The 15,366-nt window shown below is 35.9% G+C and overlaps 1 protein-coding gene across 1 annotated transcript in view; it reads right to left on the minus strand.

The window, feature by feature from the left end:
- Window positions 1-6,146, minus strand: part of ZFPM2 (zinc finger protein, FOG family member 2) — a 249,170-nt gene extending 243,024 nt beyond the window's left edge. The window contains exons 1-2 of the mRNA XM_009891904.1: window positions 6,143-6,146; window positions 5,748-5,942 (exon numbers count right to left, since the gene is read on the minus strand). Of these exons, the coding sequence (XP_009890206.1) occupies window positions 5,748-5,942; window positions 6,143-6,146 (199 nt within the window). The remainder of the gene's footprint in view (window positions 1-5,747; window positions 5,943-6,142) is intronic.
- Between the last annotated feature and the right edge of the window lie 9,220 nt (window positions 6,147-15,366).

The raw sequence follows: 15,366 nt of genomic DNA on the forward strand, positions 1-15,366 counted from the left end.
AAAAAAAAAAAAAAAAAGGGGGGGGGGGGGGAAGGAAAGAACAAAAGGCATAAATCTACTTTTTGATCCAGAAACAGAAAATAGCAAGCATATTGTTAGTCATTACATGCCTAACATGAAAGAAGGAAAGAATATTTACACAGATGCACACAGGCATACACACACAAAATCATACTCCAGAGGCAAAAGGGACACACAGAAATAATTTTTAAGGTGTTAAGAGTCTGGCTGGTATTATAGATGGTAGCATGATAGCTTTGCACATGAAGTATGAAGGAAAAGATTAATGCACAGAAGAACTTAGCTTTGTATATGCTTTTTCTTATACGGAGAATCACACTGCAGCTGTTTCCCTGAATCTCAAGCCTGGCTGCACAATCAGGTCACATGGTTTAACATAAAAAATTCCAGTCCTAAGCTGGTCTGGCAGGCTAGTGACAAAATACTGTAGATGAGCAGAAAACTTGGATCACGTTCTGAGCTCATCCCCTCCTGCTTAAGCAGAATATGGGAATACGGTAGCAAGTGTACATTCAGTATCCAGAAGCCCATATATTCCCTGAGGTCTCTTCTTGCTGACTTAGAACTGTATATGACTTTCAGACAGCACTGGATTCCCCTCATCCCCCTCTTACCCCACAAATAAAGATAAGCAATGTATCAGGAACCGCAACCACCCATCAACACGCTGATTTGCTACAGGCATACAGAGCAGTTTGTGCTATAGATCCTAAAAGCACTGCATCACTGAATCAATCTTCATCCCACCTTATGTATCCCCCAGATCTTCCTATGTCACCAACTGAAGCACAGTTTACATTGGGAAACAAGCAATTTGCTTTCCAATCTGCCACCAGGAGTATTAAGGCCACTGAATCTCCTTCTACTGAGGGCTGGTGCCAATGCTGCCTTGTGATGGAGTACTATGGGAACCATACAACATGAGGAACAAGCACAACAGCCACGCTACAAGTAAAGAACAGGAGAATTCAACAAAATTGCCCTGGTAAGCACGGCAGCAAGAAATGGGTATGTCTTCTTTCTCTAATTATCAGGTATGTACACTCCTCCATTTGACTCCTTTCTGGAAACTGTCCTGCATTTTCTCTCTTGATTATAGTCCTTCCTCCATTTTCTTCCTCTTGCCTCTTTCCTTCTCTCAACACAGCTACTTAACTATCTACTAATCTCAAGTGATCTCTCTCATTGCTCAAGATAACTTTTGCTTTGAAAGTTAATCCCTTATTGAACACTTCTGCTAAGAAGGTCACAAGGAACCATAGTTTGTTTAGCCAGTTCCCACCCTTACGAAGTCGGCAAGACTCCTATTCTCCTTGCTGTTTAGAGAGAAGAAGAGGTGTCACCTCCATATGAGTATGGCAAACCTTCTCAGTAACAGATGAGAATATTTTTTTTATTTTTCCTAAGGGTATCTAGGCAGGATGACAGTAATCAGATATTAAAAAGCCAATGATAAGCTACTTCACAGCCCAAATAAACTTGATTTTGTATTTTGCTTTTCATCCCATCACCTCCAACTTCTTGGCTTTTGTATTGTTCTGCTGTTTGTACACCCTTCTTTATCTGCCTCTCCTGTTTTTATTAGTCCCATCATTCCTCCATCTCACTTCTTGTCTCTGTTAGCATTGCCTCATTTTCTTATTCCTACCTATAAAAGACAAAAGTTAATCTGTATGTGCTATCTCCTAGTTTTCATAGTAGGCTTTCAGCCATCTAGTCTGTCACTCTTCTGCGTGGGAGACAGGCTACTTTCTCCTTATTCAGACTATCTAAATACCGGCACTTATCTAATAAATCTTCTAGATCTGAATTTAATCTGAATTAATCTTAATCCGACACAGACTCTAATTTCAGATACCCACTATCTGGACACTAAAAAAAAAAAAAAAACCTTCAGCAACGGAGGTTCCAGTCTAATACAGGCTTTGTGTGGACAGCATCATCAGATACCTTCTTTATCTGCAGTGCAGAAATTTGTAGAAACTAGGCATAAACAGCAATTTTCAAAGGCCACAGACTGATAAAATGCAATATGTTATTGCCAAGGCTACCTCATAATAAATTTTTTGTTTCTACTCCAAAGATTGAGACCAGTGCAGCTTTGTAGAGAAAGAACACTATGACTGTGTTATTATTATTGCTGTTTCCAAAATATTCCACTTCCCCTAATTTCACTGTCAAAATTGCAAACAAATCAAACTTCTAACTGCCATCTATTCTGAGACTCTTCTAAAGTTTTCATTCTTGAATAGGAAACTTTATTCAAAAGGTTAAAAATTCACAGTTGCAAGCTTAAACTGAGCCCTGATAAACAGTAGGTTGCTAATTTCCATTTTTGCTTTTAATATTTACATGTTTAAACACTGTTCACTTCTTCACAATTGAGAGTAAATGAAGACTACATAGGAATAATTATTCACATGTTAGCAAAGTTAAATGTGGCTTTGTGGTGTTGCAAAAGTGTATGTGGGGGGAAATTTTCCAGATTCCTTGTTATAAAAGCCATTAATGAGCAAAAAGGGAAAGGAAAAATAATAGCCAAAAGTCATAATTTTGAAAACAGAGAAATTGTAAAATGACATGTAGCTCAATCAATGTGATTAATTTGCTTCACGCTTTGCAGAGGCTTTCGCCTTTGCTTTCCAATTCTGGCAAGTAGTCTGCTGAATCAATCTCACATACTCAAATTAATAAGGTGGGAATGATAAGGATGGCTTTATAAAGGTTAGCTGTTTGCAATTTAGACAATAAGGGACTGCTGTCTGCTTATAATATGATCAGGCATAGTTTGACAGGAAAATCTCTTCAGTCAAAAAGCCAAAGTTACAAGTTGCGAACCTGCATGTCCCCTACTGTCATTCATCTGAATAAATTCTGAGTTCAATAAATTTTTTACTTCAGTGAATAGTTTAGATAGTTAAAAGCCTCTATTTTCGGGTGCTGCTTGGAATTACATAGCTGGGGAAGTATGAAAAACATACCATGGGTGAAGCCTCACAAACACCTCCTCCCCAACAGTTGTGCCATTTGTTGCTCACATCTCTTGAGTCCTGCAGGAAGCCCCACAACTCATTAGTCCTCTTGTTCTGGGTCAGCTAGGAAGAAACCCCTGGGGAGGGAAATGGGGAGCTGGGAGAGATGAATATTCTATATCCAACAAAATCCCCTTACTATGGACCCTTTATTGGTTCATGCTAGCAAGAGGAGAATACAGAGATAGCATAAAGGATTCCCATGCCAATTTTGATATTTTCTGGGAAAAGGAAACCTGTTGCATGAGAAAACACAGATCTACACTTATTTATTTTCCTCCTTTTAAGATATCTGTTGTTTACAGGCTGCCAATACTATCAAAGAGCAAAACAAAAATCAGAAAGTCAGGCTCTCAAAACAGAAATTAGAATGCATTTTTTTTCTCTGTAACCTATATCTCATTTTCAAGCTTTTATTCATTATGTTAAACAAAAAATATTTTTAGGAAAAAAAAGCTTATTTTTCATATCATGTTTTAATTTCAACACTGAAGCACTACAAAGAAAAAAAAAGGTTATGAATGATTAACAGATTCATGACAAAAATCATGAGAACTGGTCTCACTTTCAGTATTTACTATCTAATACAGTTACAAACCCTTCCACTAAGAAAAGGGCACAAAAGAAATTTATTTGCTTTCCAGATTAGTTTTGCCTTCTTGGGTTTTATCCTCAGAAAAACATATGTGGCCTCATGTTAACGACACTTTACATGTGACACTGAGAAAGCAAGACATTCAACAGAAGTTGAGACATTAATAAAAACAATACATTTCTAGTCTCCCATCCCATCCTTTTTCAGGGATATTCTCAACTTACTTCAAAGTAGGACTTTCTGTCACACTGCCTCAGCTGGAAGTAGATTAGGGGTTTTATGTGCCCCTTCATGCTCAGAAATTTCCTTTTCAACTTTTCTTCTGCAACAGTTGCAGTGGATAGGTTTAAGATTCTTTTAAAACTACAACACACTTGGAAAAAGAACTGCTAGGGAGGTAAACGGTATTCAGCTTGAGAAATCAGCAGATGTCCTTAATAAAACATATGATAATCAAGATTCAGACTTAAATGTATTCCCATTTAATTCCTGACCTTGCTTAATCCAATGGCGTTGGATTCAGTGTTTTCACCAAGATGTGTTCACTAAAGGGAAGTGCCCAGATAACTTATATTCAACATGAAAATTGATTGCTATAAACAAACAAAAATCATATATTTTTCTGAATTTCACCCAAACCAGTAGTATTTTCATTGGTGGGCTCCGGAAATGCAGCAGGAAGTACAAATAACTAAACCAAGCTGATATGAACTGATAGTGGTGCACAGTCTTCCATTGCTGACAGAAGGAATCCAAAAGATGCCAGTACAGCATTATGCAAACAGTGGTTTAAATAATTATTTAGTCATGCCAGCAAAAGGAACAGTACTTTTTTGCAGCTAAAGAAAATGGTGCCTGAGAGGTGTGTGAACAAGTGAATGCACAGTAATCGTTGTATTTATTTACAACGCAGTTATAATAGCACTTAACTCCCCCTGTTCGTAAAGCATTTCCATTCATAATCTGGTCTGTCTTACTTCACACTAAGATTTGTTGCAGCTAAACTCTAAACTATGGACTGGACTGTTTTGATCTCTTAGGACGGCTTACTAAGTACCAAGAACCTACCGCACAAAAAATAAATTATTTTTTCAAAAGTTTGTAAGCTATGTAGAGTATATGTAGATAGCATATTTTCTTGCCTTCCCCATTGATGACTGAAGACTCTATAGGAAAAACTAATATTCTGCAGTTATAACATTTGACCATTCAAATGGATTTATTCTGTTTTGTCCAAGTCAGATGAAAATAATACAAAACCTGAAGCATATCAAGCTATCATGAGAAAGCGCATGTCAATATCTGGGAAAGAACAGAAAGACAGAGAAATCATCAATATCCAAATGCCTGAGGGGGTTGTGGACTAACAGAAGAATATCACCACAACAATTCCGGCTATTTGATAGGCATCCTTACCTGCAGAAGACAAACAATAAAGCAATCAAGTGGAAATCTGGCAGGAAGAAGGTTAAATCAATGTTCAACATAACAGTACAGTGTGCTTTTTTCTCTCAGCTGAATGGGAAACAGCACAACCTTGCAGACTGAACACTGGGTGAGAATGAATTGGTGCGGCTTATGCTAAAATACCTCTATCTTCAATAATTTTCAAGTGAGGAATGCATCAAAAAGGCATATGCAACTTTAAAAGTTATCCTTTCACAAATCACTAGTTTTCTACCATGCATAATAAGTTCTATAATAAGCTCTATTTTAATCCTAGAATCTACAGACACAATCTGTTTTTCTAGCAATGTTTCCTAGGCAAAGAAGCAATGCACAGACATGCTGCATTGCTAGCTTCACATCTGATAATAATGGACTTCTGAGGCCTGTTCTCTACAGTTAAATACGTAGAAAATAACATTCTTGGAGGAAAACATTAAAGGTGAGATGATTCACCTCCCTGACAAGTACATCTTCCAACACATTATATATTGACCCCTTACCAGACTTAACCCCACAAGCGGCTCATTTTCCTATTTTTAAGGTACTATATAAATAGGACTTTTTGTACATTTTAAACCAAAAAAAAATCCTTTTGACCAATTGGACACAGATTGACCAGTATTCCCTCAAAGGTGGGCTGCAATGATTACCTTTATTACAAAAGTATTCCACTTCTTCACAGCTCAGATTTTCAGGCTCAAACTCTGCAGAAAAGCTTTCCTCCAATGGAAAGTCTTCTTTTGAGATAGTATCATTTTCCTCAGATAGGCACTCTTCGTCTTCATCCTCAATGGTATCCTCAAGGGGCCCTTTAAAAAGAATCAGGAACACTGTGGCAAAACCATCTAACAGGACAATGTGAAATAAAACCTTAATGAACTTATAACCGGTGGTCTTTAGCTAGTTTTTCCTTCCACGGTTGTGTTCAGCATTTATTAGAATTGGACAAATAACATTTTATAGAAATTGAAAATGACTGTTTTCTTGATGACTTCAAATCAGAATATACAAAGTGTTATTAATAATATGTATGAATAATACTCACACATGGCTTTTTTTTAATTATTCATCGGCTCTAGTATTAAACACAGACAGTTTTAACAATGGAAATCAAAGCTATATTTGTAAAACCACGTAAACAGTGAAGAGACTTTTCTTGTTTGTTAGTCATTGTTTTTTGATGTTGAATGGCAGTACTTAATAGGTTGCCTTTACAGGCTTCATTTCTTGAGTTAACAGTACTGATGACAGTCAATTAGTACAAAGGTATTGGCAATATAAACTTCAACTCTGCTATTTGCATATTATCATATTTCATATTATCCGTGATCATTCATTTGCTAAACTCTTTAATAGACTCCCAGTCAATGGATGGGACTTGGACAAACCATCACTTCATTTCACAGAGGACTAACAACTATTGTGATAAACTAGTAGCCAAGGGCTACAGAAACAGAAAGCAGTTACAGAAGCAGGTCACGAGTCTGAATAGAAATGGCAGCCTGAGCTCTTTGATTCTTCTTCTAGTTACCGAGACAAACTATTGCTACAGATCCTCTTGAACAGCCAGCATCTGGCAGATCTATAACACATAACACCCAGGTTACCAGTTGGAATGTACTCAAAATTTCTTCTTTCTTATATACACACACTTCACAATCATTGGTTAATTCTATTTGCTAAAGATAACTCCTGTGGAGGTGTAGAATTTTACCCTAGATTTAAATAGAGATTTGAAATAACTGAACATATTTTAATTTAACTAAGATTTTATTAAATGTCAGTATGTTTCAAAATACATCTTAAGACTGGATTTCAAAAGAGAGATTTCATTATACACGGTTGAGGCTTGAAAAAAATCACATATTTCACTCTCCAATGAAAGCACAGCCTCATTTATAATTGACTGAGTATTTCTTTCTCGAAATGAAAGCTAGCTAGCTAATGAAAAAAAATGTAATTTGTATTTATATGATAGTTCTCCAGTATTAAATACACTACTCCTATATAATCTATCATGCTGAGATACAATACACAAATGATTTTGTTGCATTTGATGAAAAGGAAGGAATACATTTTTAAAAGAAATCAAATATTGACTACACTCTAATTTTACATAATTTATTATGAACCAATGACTACCCACATTTATTAAAACAGCAAAATTCACTTTAGGCTAGGTTGTGTAATTCTTGCTTCAGAGGAATGTGATGGTAACTTTTTATTGAAATTGATTGAGATTCCCAGCTGGGATTCCATAAATTAACATAACTTACTATCTTTCATGGAAATATGACTATTTGTGCCAGCTGAGAATCTGACCAAATGAACCCATTTTTTTGGACACATACTCACCAACACTAGCTGTCATTCAACAATATATCTCCTAAATAAGGGGCTACTATTATGGCTGAAGAAATAAAGATTTTCACTATCAAAGTATCCATTACTGCTAACTGCCCTTTCTAGCCATGTTGGGAAAAATCCAGCAACTTCATATGCATAGGGAATGAAGAGTGGACATCGCACTGTACGGAACGGAGAACAAAGCACTAGCACACACTGGAGCAGTGCACCGCAGCTAAACGTGGGCAGTTTGGGCACCTTACACGTGTCCAGTTTCATGGCACAAATGAAAGCACAAGGGGTTCTGAACAAACTATCAAAAAATACCTTTCAGATTTCATGATATTATTAATAAAAGACATTGTCTGTAGAGCCATTTATTGGTGTGTAAGTCCTGGTAATATCTGGATATATAAACCAGGAAGGAAAAACACAATGAAATAAAAAATATGCTATTTTAGGGAAATGTAAATTTCTGCCATGAACAGAGATGGATAAGTACCATGTTTTGCACCATCTCAGAAGCACCCATATGCCTGTAACAAATTTTCGAAATATTTTAAGTTTGCAGAAAAAAATAAATTTCAGTGAAAGTTGATTTCCTGATGAATAACAGGCTTTTTGTCTTTTGACTTCTTCAGTAATTATCTTGCAAAAATACAGCAAAAGCAATATACCTGCAAGTAATCCAATTGGCATGTGTATATGACATTTAGGTCTGTTTCTAGTTGTTAAATCGGTTTGTTTGATCAGGTCACCGGTACATAATCAGAAAGCTAATAATCACCATACGTTAATTAAGAACATAACAGAAGTGCAGTCCGTATGCTTTCATTTGCAGCAATCATGGGAATGTGCACCTTATAATTTCAATTGACACTGTTTCCAAGAAGGCAGAAGGAAAACAACGTACGCAACCAGCTCCACAGCACAGGTTCAAACTCCTGTCATTCAGTGGGTTGGGACTGTCTTTTTTCAAAGAGAACTCAGACTAAAAAAATTTCTCAACAAATGCTTTCATAAATACATCCTATGTATGAACAGGAATGTAACATACCCTGAAGTTACATGTCCAAGCACTTAAAAACATAAATGTAAAAGTTTTTACATCCAAATGAGAGCAGAGGTATGCATGCACCTACATCGGGTTTTGCTTTGCGTATGCCAACACACGTATAAAAACTACTGCTGTTTATGCAGCTGCACATGGGCACAGATCAGAGCTTTAAATGACAGTTCACCTCAGGGGGGGGCTGACATCAGACACTACACTACAAAAACCAGCATGACTTTTGGTGAAATGGAGGGATCAGTGCATAAATATTTTTCTAGGTTTCAGGGTGCTGCTACCATGTCTAATTCACCCATCTACAACCTGATCCTTGAGATAAATTTGGTCTTACTCACGTTCAGTCATCTTTTCTTTTTCAAATGTTCAACTACCCAGAGCTATGAACTGATAACTTTAATTTAACTGATAACTTTAACTAAAGAGTAAGTCATTATTCAACATGAGTAAGACCAGCCCAAAAGAATAACACCAAAATCAAGTTTTTCTTGGTTTCTAGTTTTATGTGAACTGAAATATCGATGTCTGATTTTGCGGCTATTTTTAATTATTACTCAAACATAGAGTGGGTTAAAGAAAACGCTAAAATCAAAAGCCACTTACTAGTAAGAATAAGCAGATTAAACTCTCTATTCTTACTACTCCATCTAATTACTTGCACAGAAACAGAAAAGAATAAAAATAAATCTTCAGAATCTCACAATAAAGACTATATGGAATTACATATTCTTGACTAATGCAAACACATAGACTCTGCAGGCTTATGTTTGCCTGATTTGGCCACATGCTTCCAACAACCTCTTCCTGGTATCAGTAAATCAAGTCAGCTAGACAACTAAGAACTTATCTGGTTCAAAAACATATAGGTTGGTTTTCAAAGTTTACTAGCTCCTCTATCTAGGGAACAAGCTACACAGCAGCTACTCAACTTCTTCCCTGATTGAAAATACCTAAAAATACAGTCAGATAGACAAAAATAAATAAGCCATTAAAAATAAGTTACTCTCATCTGTTTTCTCTGATAATGCTTTTTTTCCCCAGTTGTTATTATGTTTATATATTACCTTCAACAGTCCAAATACAGCTTAATCAGTTACTTTACTACTATACTTTACCTTCTCTATATCTTTTAAATTGTTGATTTAATTTAACGGTATTACACTCATTACTTACACTGATCATGTTACTAAGCACCTATGGAACAACACATACTATGTCTGCTTTTATTTCAACTGGAACAGGGTCAAGATCCCATCCCTGTTTGGCTGAAAAATGCTTTTCAATAAGTGCCGATTAAGTGTGACATTACAACCAACAATGCCATAATGACACAGCAATGCAAATCCAAGTAATATCTACTACTGACATTCATCTGACTGTTGCAGTGATCTGACAGTAGACATCTCTGAGATATGATTAGACTCTTAAATAAAACAGTAAAATTTCAAACTGAAACGGTTTAAGACTTCAGTTGAATAGTTAATTCCAGAGACATAGACTAGATACTTGTCTTCTCATTTCAGCAGTTCTTTTCCTATTAGCACTTGTAAAAGAGTGTGATGTAATCAAAGGAGAGGTGATTCTGAAATGCTTCAGATTAGCTAGATACATGACAAACAGTGAGAATTCCCAAATGCACTAGGTAAATTCTCAATTTCTAATCTTAAATAGGGTTACTGAAGGCAAATGAAGTCTCCATTACTTCATTCTAGATTTTGTATGAAGCCCTGAAAAAAAAAACATTTCCTTTATAAAACAAGCAAATACTTGTGTTGTACACAACACAGGACATTTTGAGGGTTTGGTAGTTTACTTATTCACTTGGTACTTACTCTATTTCATTAATATTTATTGAAAGGACCATAAATCTCAATATTTTTTTTCAAATAACATAGATAAACAAGAGGCAGGAGAAAACAGTACAGTTAGTGACAGCAACGAAGGAGTGAATGTGGCAGAAAACTGTATGGCTTAGTGGACACAGTAGTCTACTTTGAAAAATCACCACATATAATTTGATACAAATAACAATATCTAGTGAGAAGAGGCTGACGAGTGAGCTGCATGTGCCTTCATGGAGAAAATTACTTCTGATTGAGGCCACTTGGCATCACGGTGTGGGGAAATCTGAACTCTGCTCCCTAATTTGTACCAGATTTACAGACACTCAAGCACATATTTTTTAGCACTATTAATGTATTAAATGCTAAAAAAAATGACTATATCTTTCTCGAATACTCATATACTTTAATATAAATGCGAAAGTATAGATATAAACACAAAGACAGCTAGCTAAGTGGCAATCTTTGCACAATAAGTAACAGATGCTACCTCAACACTTGGAAGGATAGGACACATTTAGCAAAACAAAACAAAACCAAACCAACACTGTAACATTTTTAATAACATTGAAAAGTATGAGAATGAACCACCAAAAAAGGCTTTACATTCACTTAACAAAAGATGCTTTTGCTACAATAAAGACTCCTCTGAACACAGATTTGAGCATCGGACCCCTTGAGGATGTTAGTCCTGATACAGCAATGTATGACTCCAGTTTTATGGTACTATAACCATAATGAAATAATTGAAATTCAATAACATTAAACTAAGTTCAGTTCTGTAATAATTTCTCATAGTCAAATTCATCAGACTTCTCCCTAAATGAAACCACTTAAAGGCATGCTCAAATTAAGCACATGCTTATATGCTTTCCTGTCCAGTGCTTTGCACTTAAAATGCATGTATCCTACAGTGGGAAAGTATCATTGAAATAATTATCTCATGAAAATGTTAAGTGGTTAGCTTCCTTCCCTCCTACCAATATTCTCCTACATTGCCAGAGCAGCAACATAAATCAGTGCTCTTAACAAATTAAGAATGCTTCAGAAAGCCTACAATACTTGACAGTGAGTGGCTGCGGAGAGGTTAATGAGTATAATTAGTAGTAGTAGCATTAAATAATAACAACTCCGATAAATCAGAGAGGCCTGAAATTCAATGGATCAACATCATGCATTTTGCATGTTCTGCATGATCCATCCAGTATTTCCTAGGAAAACATGCTGCCACGCACAGATTATCCTTAGCTTATGGAAAAAAACGAGGTATGTGAATCTCTCTGATTACAGAGGGAAAAGCTTCCGAAAAATCACTCCATTTGTCTCCTGTTTCAACAAGAACATTTTCTTCTAAATACAAACAATTGCGTAAGAAAACAAGCAGGCAAACACTTTATATTGATTCACACGTGGAAGACACATAGGGCTCAAATATTTCAGACCCTATATGTTCAACCAGGGTGAAGACATGGACTGATAAAATATGGGAGATTAATATATGCTGTAGCAATCCAAATAAATTTTCGTTTTTTTGTCGAGCACTAGGACTGCCAGATACTGTTCAATCACTGAGACTTTCAATATTTCCCTGAGAAGCGCAACCTCCAACTAGAGGTATCTAGATGAATCACAGAAATGGAAGTACACAAGCAGTCTGCAGCCAATATCATAGATGATAATAAAGGAAAACGGTAATAAAAGTTTTCCTACTGAACTAGTTGTGCCCCCCACCCCAACAACCTGACCCCACGACTGTCCATGCTACTTCTCTCTTTTGTCTTTTAGTTAATAGTGATCCCAATTTTCAATTTTCATCGTAAAGAATATTGCCTTTCCCTTCCTCCCTGTAAGAACTGAAAATATTTTAATCACATTATTCCATGAGAATAGAAACTGCCAAGCGAGGTGCCTAAATACTCTTCTGTTTGATGGTAGATGGCAATACCTAATCTTGACAAACTGACCACTGCAGGAATAGCTTAAAAAATAATCATGCTGGTGGCAGTAGGTGACTGAAGTGCAAACCAGGAAATCAGTTTAGAAAAAAAAAACTTAAATATACTTCTTAAGAAGGTCAATACCTGTCAAACAAACCACTCCCACTTTTACTGAAATGCTTCCCTCTTTAGTCCATTGAGTTTAGCTCCATTTAGCTTCACTAAGTTACTTTGGTAATTCCTGTTACGTTTTTACAGCTATATTCAAGAGACACAAGGCTACCTGTGCACAATGAACCTCTCTCAGACTGCTTCGTAAATTAGATGAACTTGAAAAGTTTTGTCCAGATAGGAAGATTGCGCTAATTTGTGAGCAACTCCTTACATCTTCATTGTGGGACTCAAGCAGAATGAACCATTTCTCACTTTCAGACAGGGAGGAACTTTATGACCGTGATTTAACGACCAACTTAATAGAAAAAGCAATGGAAAAGAGCTTCTCTTTGGACACTATAAATCCACACCAACCTGATGTAATTGAGCTTAACAGCAAGAATAAAGTATAAAAGTATATTTTTGTAGGAAAAAAAAAAAAAGGAGAGTTATTTTTAAACACGTAAGTTCTTCCTGCAGCCACTCACTTTTAACATAAGTTGCATCAGGGGATCTGGTAGGAAGGAAACATTTTTATTAATTTTCCCCTTATCTGTAAAAAGAATGCTGATTTTTTTTTTTTTTCATTTACGTTCCTTGCCTGCAGGTAACAGACCAAGCAAATCATATAGCAGAAATTTTTCCTTTTGATTAATTTCTTTCCATGTGTTATGTTATTTCTTATATATAATTGATTTCAGGTTTTGCTCGTAGCTGTACATCTTTTTTATATCTGTACCTACTGCCTTCCTTCAATCAAGAAAGTTGAAGGAAATTACCTGAATTTTGTTAAGTTTATTAAAAAAAGAGCTCTGTGAATATTTAAATTGAGTTTTGAAATGCTAATACAAGAAAGATATTAGAGAATTTTAATAGTAGGTTCAATTTGACCCACAGACTATTGTAGAAAGGGTCAAATTTTATTCAAATTATTTCTTTACAGCAAAAAATATGCATCCTTTGATTTTATAAAAGTAGATTAATATTCTTCACTGCTAGGTCTTTTGGCACTTTGGTGCATGACAGCATTAACTGTGCTTGTATATAAACTTTTCAAAGACCATGTTCCAGTAATTTGGAACTTCACTTTCATTTATCCCCTTGTCTTCTTTTCTCTTACTGTTACTCAAGAGGCTACAACAAAACTGAGAGTGTCTATAGTCAGTTTGCTCTTAAGAGCCAAGCCCAGAATATTTCCAATCAGTAAAAGTGAAATGATGAAAAAATAACCACCCAAAACATGCTTAGGGAGACGATAATTTCAAAAAATAGTAAGCAAGCGTACGTTAATGCCAAAGTTTCATTTGAATGGGAAAAAAAGAAAAAAACATGTGTATGGAACATGAGCTGCAAAGACCCTTGCAGTTAAATATCAGACCTCAGTTTTCAAGTAGGGGTTCATGCCAAAATAGAGGTTTAGTTCTCCAATATCCTTATCCACAAAAGAGTCACAGTAATTATTTTACTGTTGGAGCTCTGTGTTGCAAGGTGCACCTTGTTTGGCTCATAGAAGTCAAAAAGGACATATTTATCCTGCAGATGAACCTGAGGGCTTATCGATTTTTGCCTCAACATGAGCACAGAGAGAATACGAAAAAATGGCAAGTGGTGTGTGGTACTGTTGTACGGGCAGAACTAATCATGAAAGACCATACTCATTTACCAAATGAAGGGTATGATGTTTTGCCAAAGAACTGAAATTGTTTTGAAATACGAGTGTTATGAAAGGCGCTTATAGAATCTTCCTCTCCTCAAATCTTCCCACCTGATGGCAGTCAAATTATTGCCGTGCTATAAAACCCTCAAGGTAGGGATCTTCCTACATGTGTCTCTACATGCCAAAGGGAACACTTTTTTTTTTTTTTTTTTTTTTTTTTTTAAAGATTGAGCGCACACAGTGATAAAAGATTTAATAGTTGCAACTTCATTCTGGAACTTCTACTCCCAGGAATAAAACTAAGTGGAATTTTTAATAGTGACTTCCTTGGTACTATGATGCCAATGTGACTGCAAAACTGGTAGCAGTGAAGGGTATGAATTCAGAAGCATCTTAACTGATTCCATGCCATGGTATGAAAATAAAACCTACAAAGTGTGTTTCAATACTCTAAAGAATGAAACAGAAGGTTATCTGGATCTTCTAGAATTAGCAATATTGTCCTGTCTTCTGACAAAAAGTGATAGTAGAAGTTTCATCTTGGGAAGGGCTTTTTTTAAAAGTATTAATTATGATGTATTTATATCATTGGGAAAAATAACAGAAATAATAGTATCTGTTCTTGCTCTAGGGTAAAGTCAGTAATTGAAATATAGAAAGTGATTTAAGCTAGAAAAGGAGGAAGAGGTTTTCACATTGGCATTTTAACTTAGAACAAGCATTGTACTATGACATCAGACAGCAAGAAAACAGAAATAGTCACAAATAAAACCACCAAACCCAAATCATGAACTACTTTCCCACACAAAAGATTTCAAAAAGAAGTTGATTCCAGTTGAAACCAGATTGTGGAAACTATTATCAGGTGCTAACAATAACAACAGTAATTTCATAAACTACCACTAATTGTTTTAGCCCTGTTCCTCCTACTACTGCCCAATCTTTATCATCCATTTACCAATTTAATCAGTCATACTTGCAGCCTCTGAGATTGACAATGGACTCTTCTCTGAAAGCACTCATTGTCAGAAGGTGGCATCTCAGTTAGTCAAGATTGTAACTTCTTGTATGCTATAGATCATAGGAAAAGAAATCGGGAGGATCAAATTTTCATAGAGATCTTGATGAACACAAAGATATGGAGTGAGAAGACGACTTACTGTCTGTTTTAGTTGTCCTAATTCTACCTACAGTCGTAACAGCTTCAGTGCAGATGCTGTTCAGTGTATTTCTGGTGGCACAAGAGGAGAAAGAGCAGAGGTGACA

The sequence above is a fragment of the Charadrius vociferus genome, unplaced genomic scaffold (assembly GCF_000708025.1).
Source record: "Charadrius vociferus isolate BGI_N301 unplaced genomic scaffold, ASM70802v2 scaffold15, whole genome shotgun sequence".
Taxonomy (NCBI): domain Eukaryota; kingdom Metazoa; phylum Chordata; class Aves; order Charadriiformes; family Charadriidae; genus Charadrius; species Charadrius vociferus.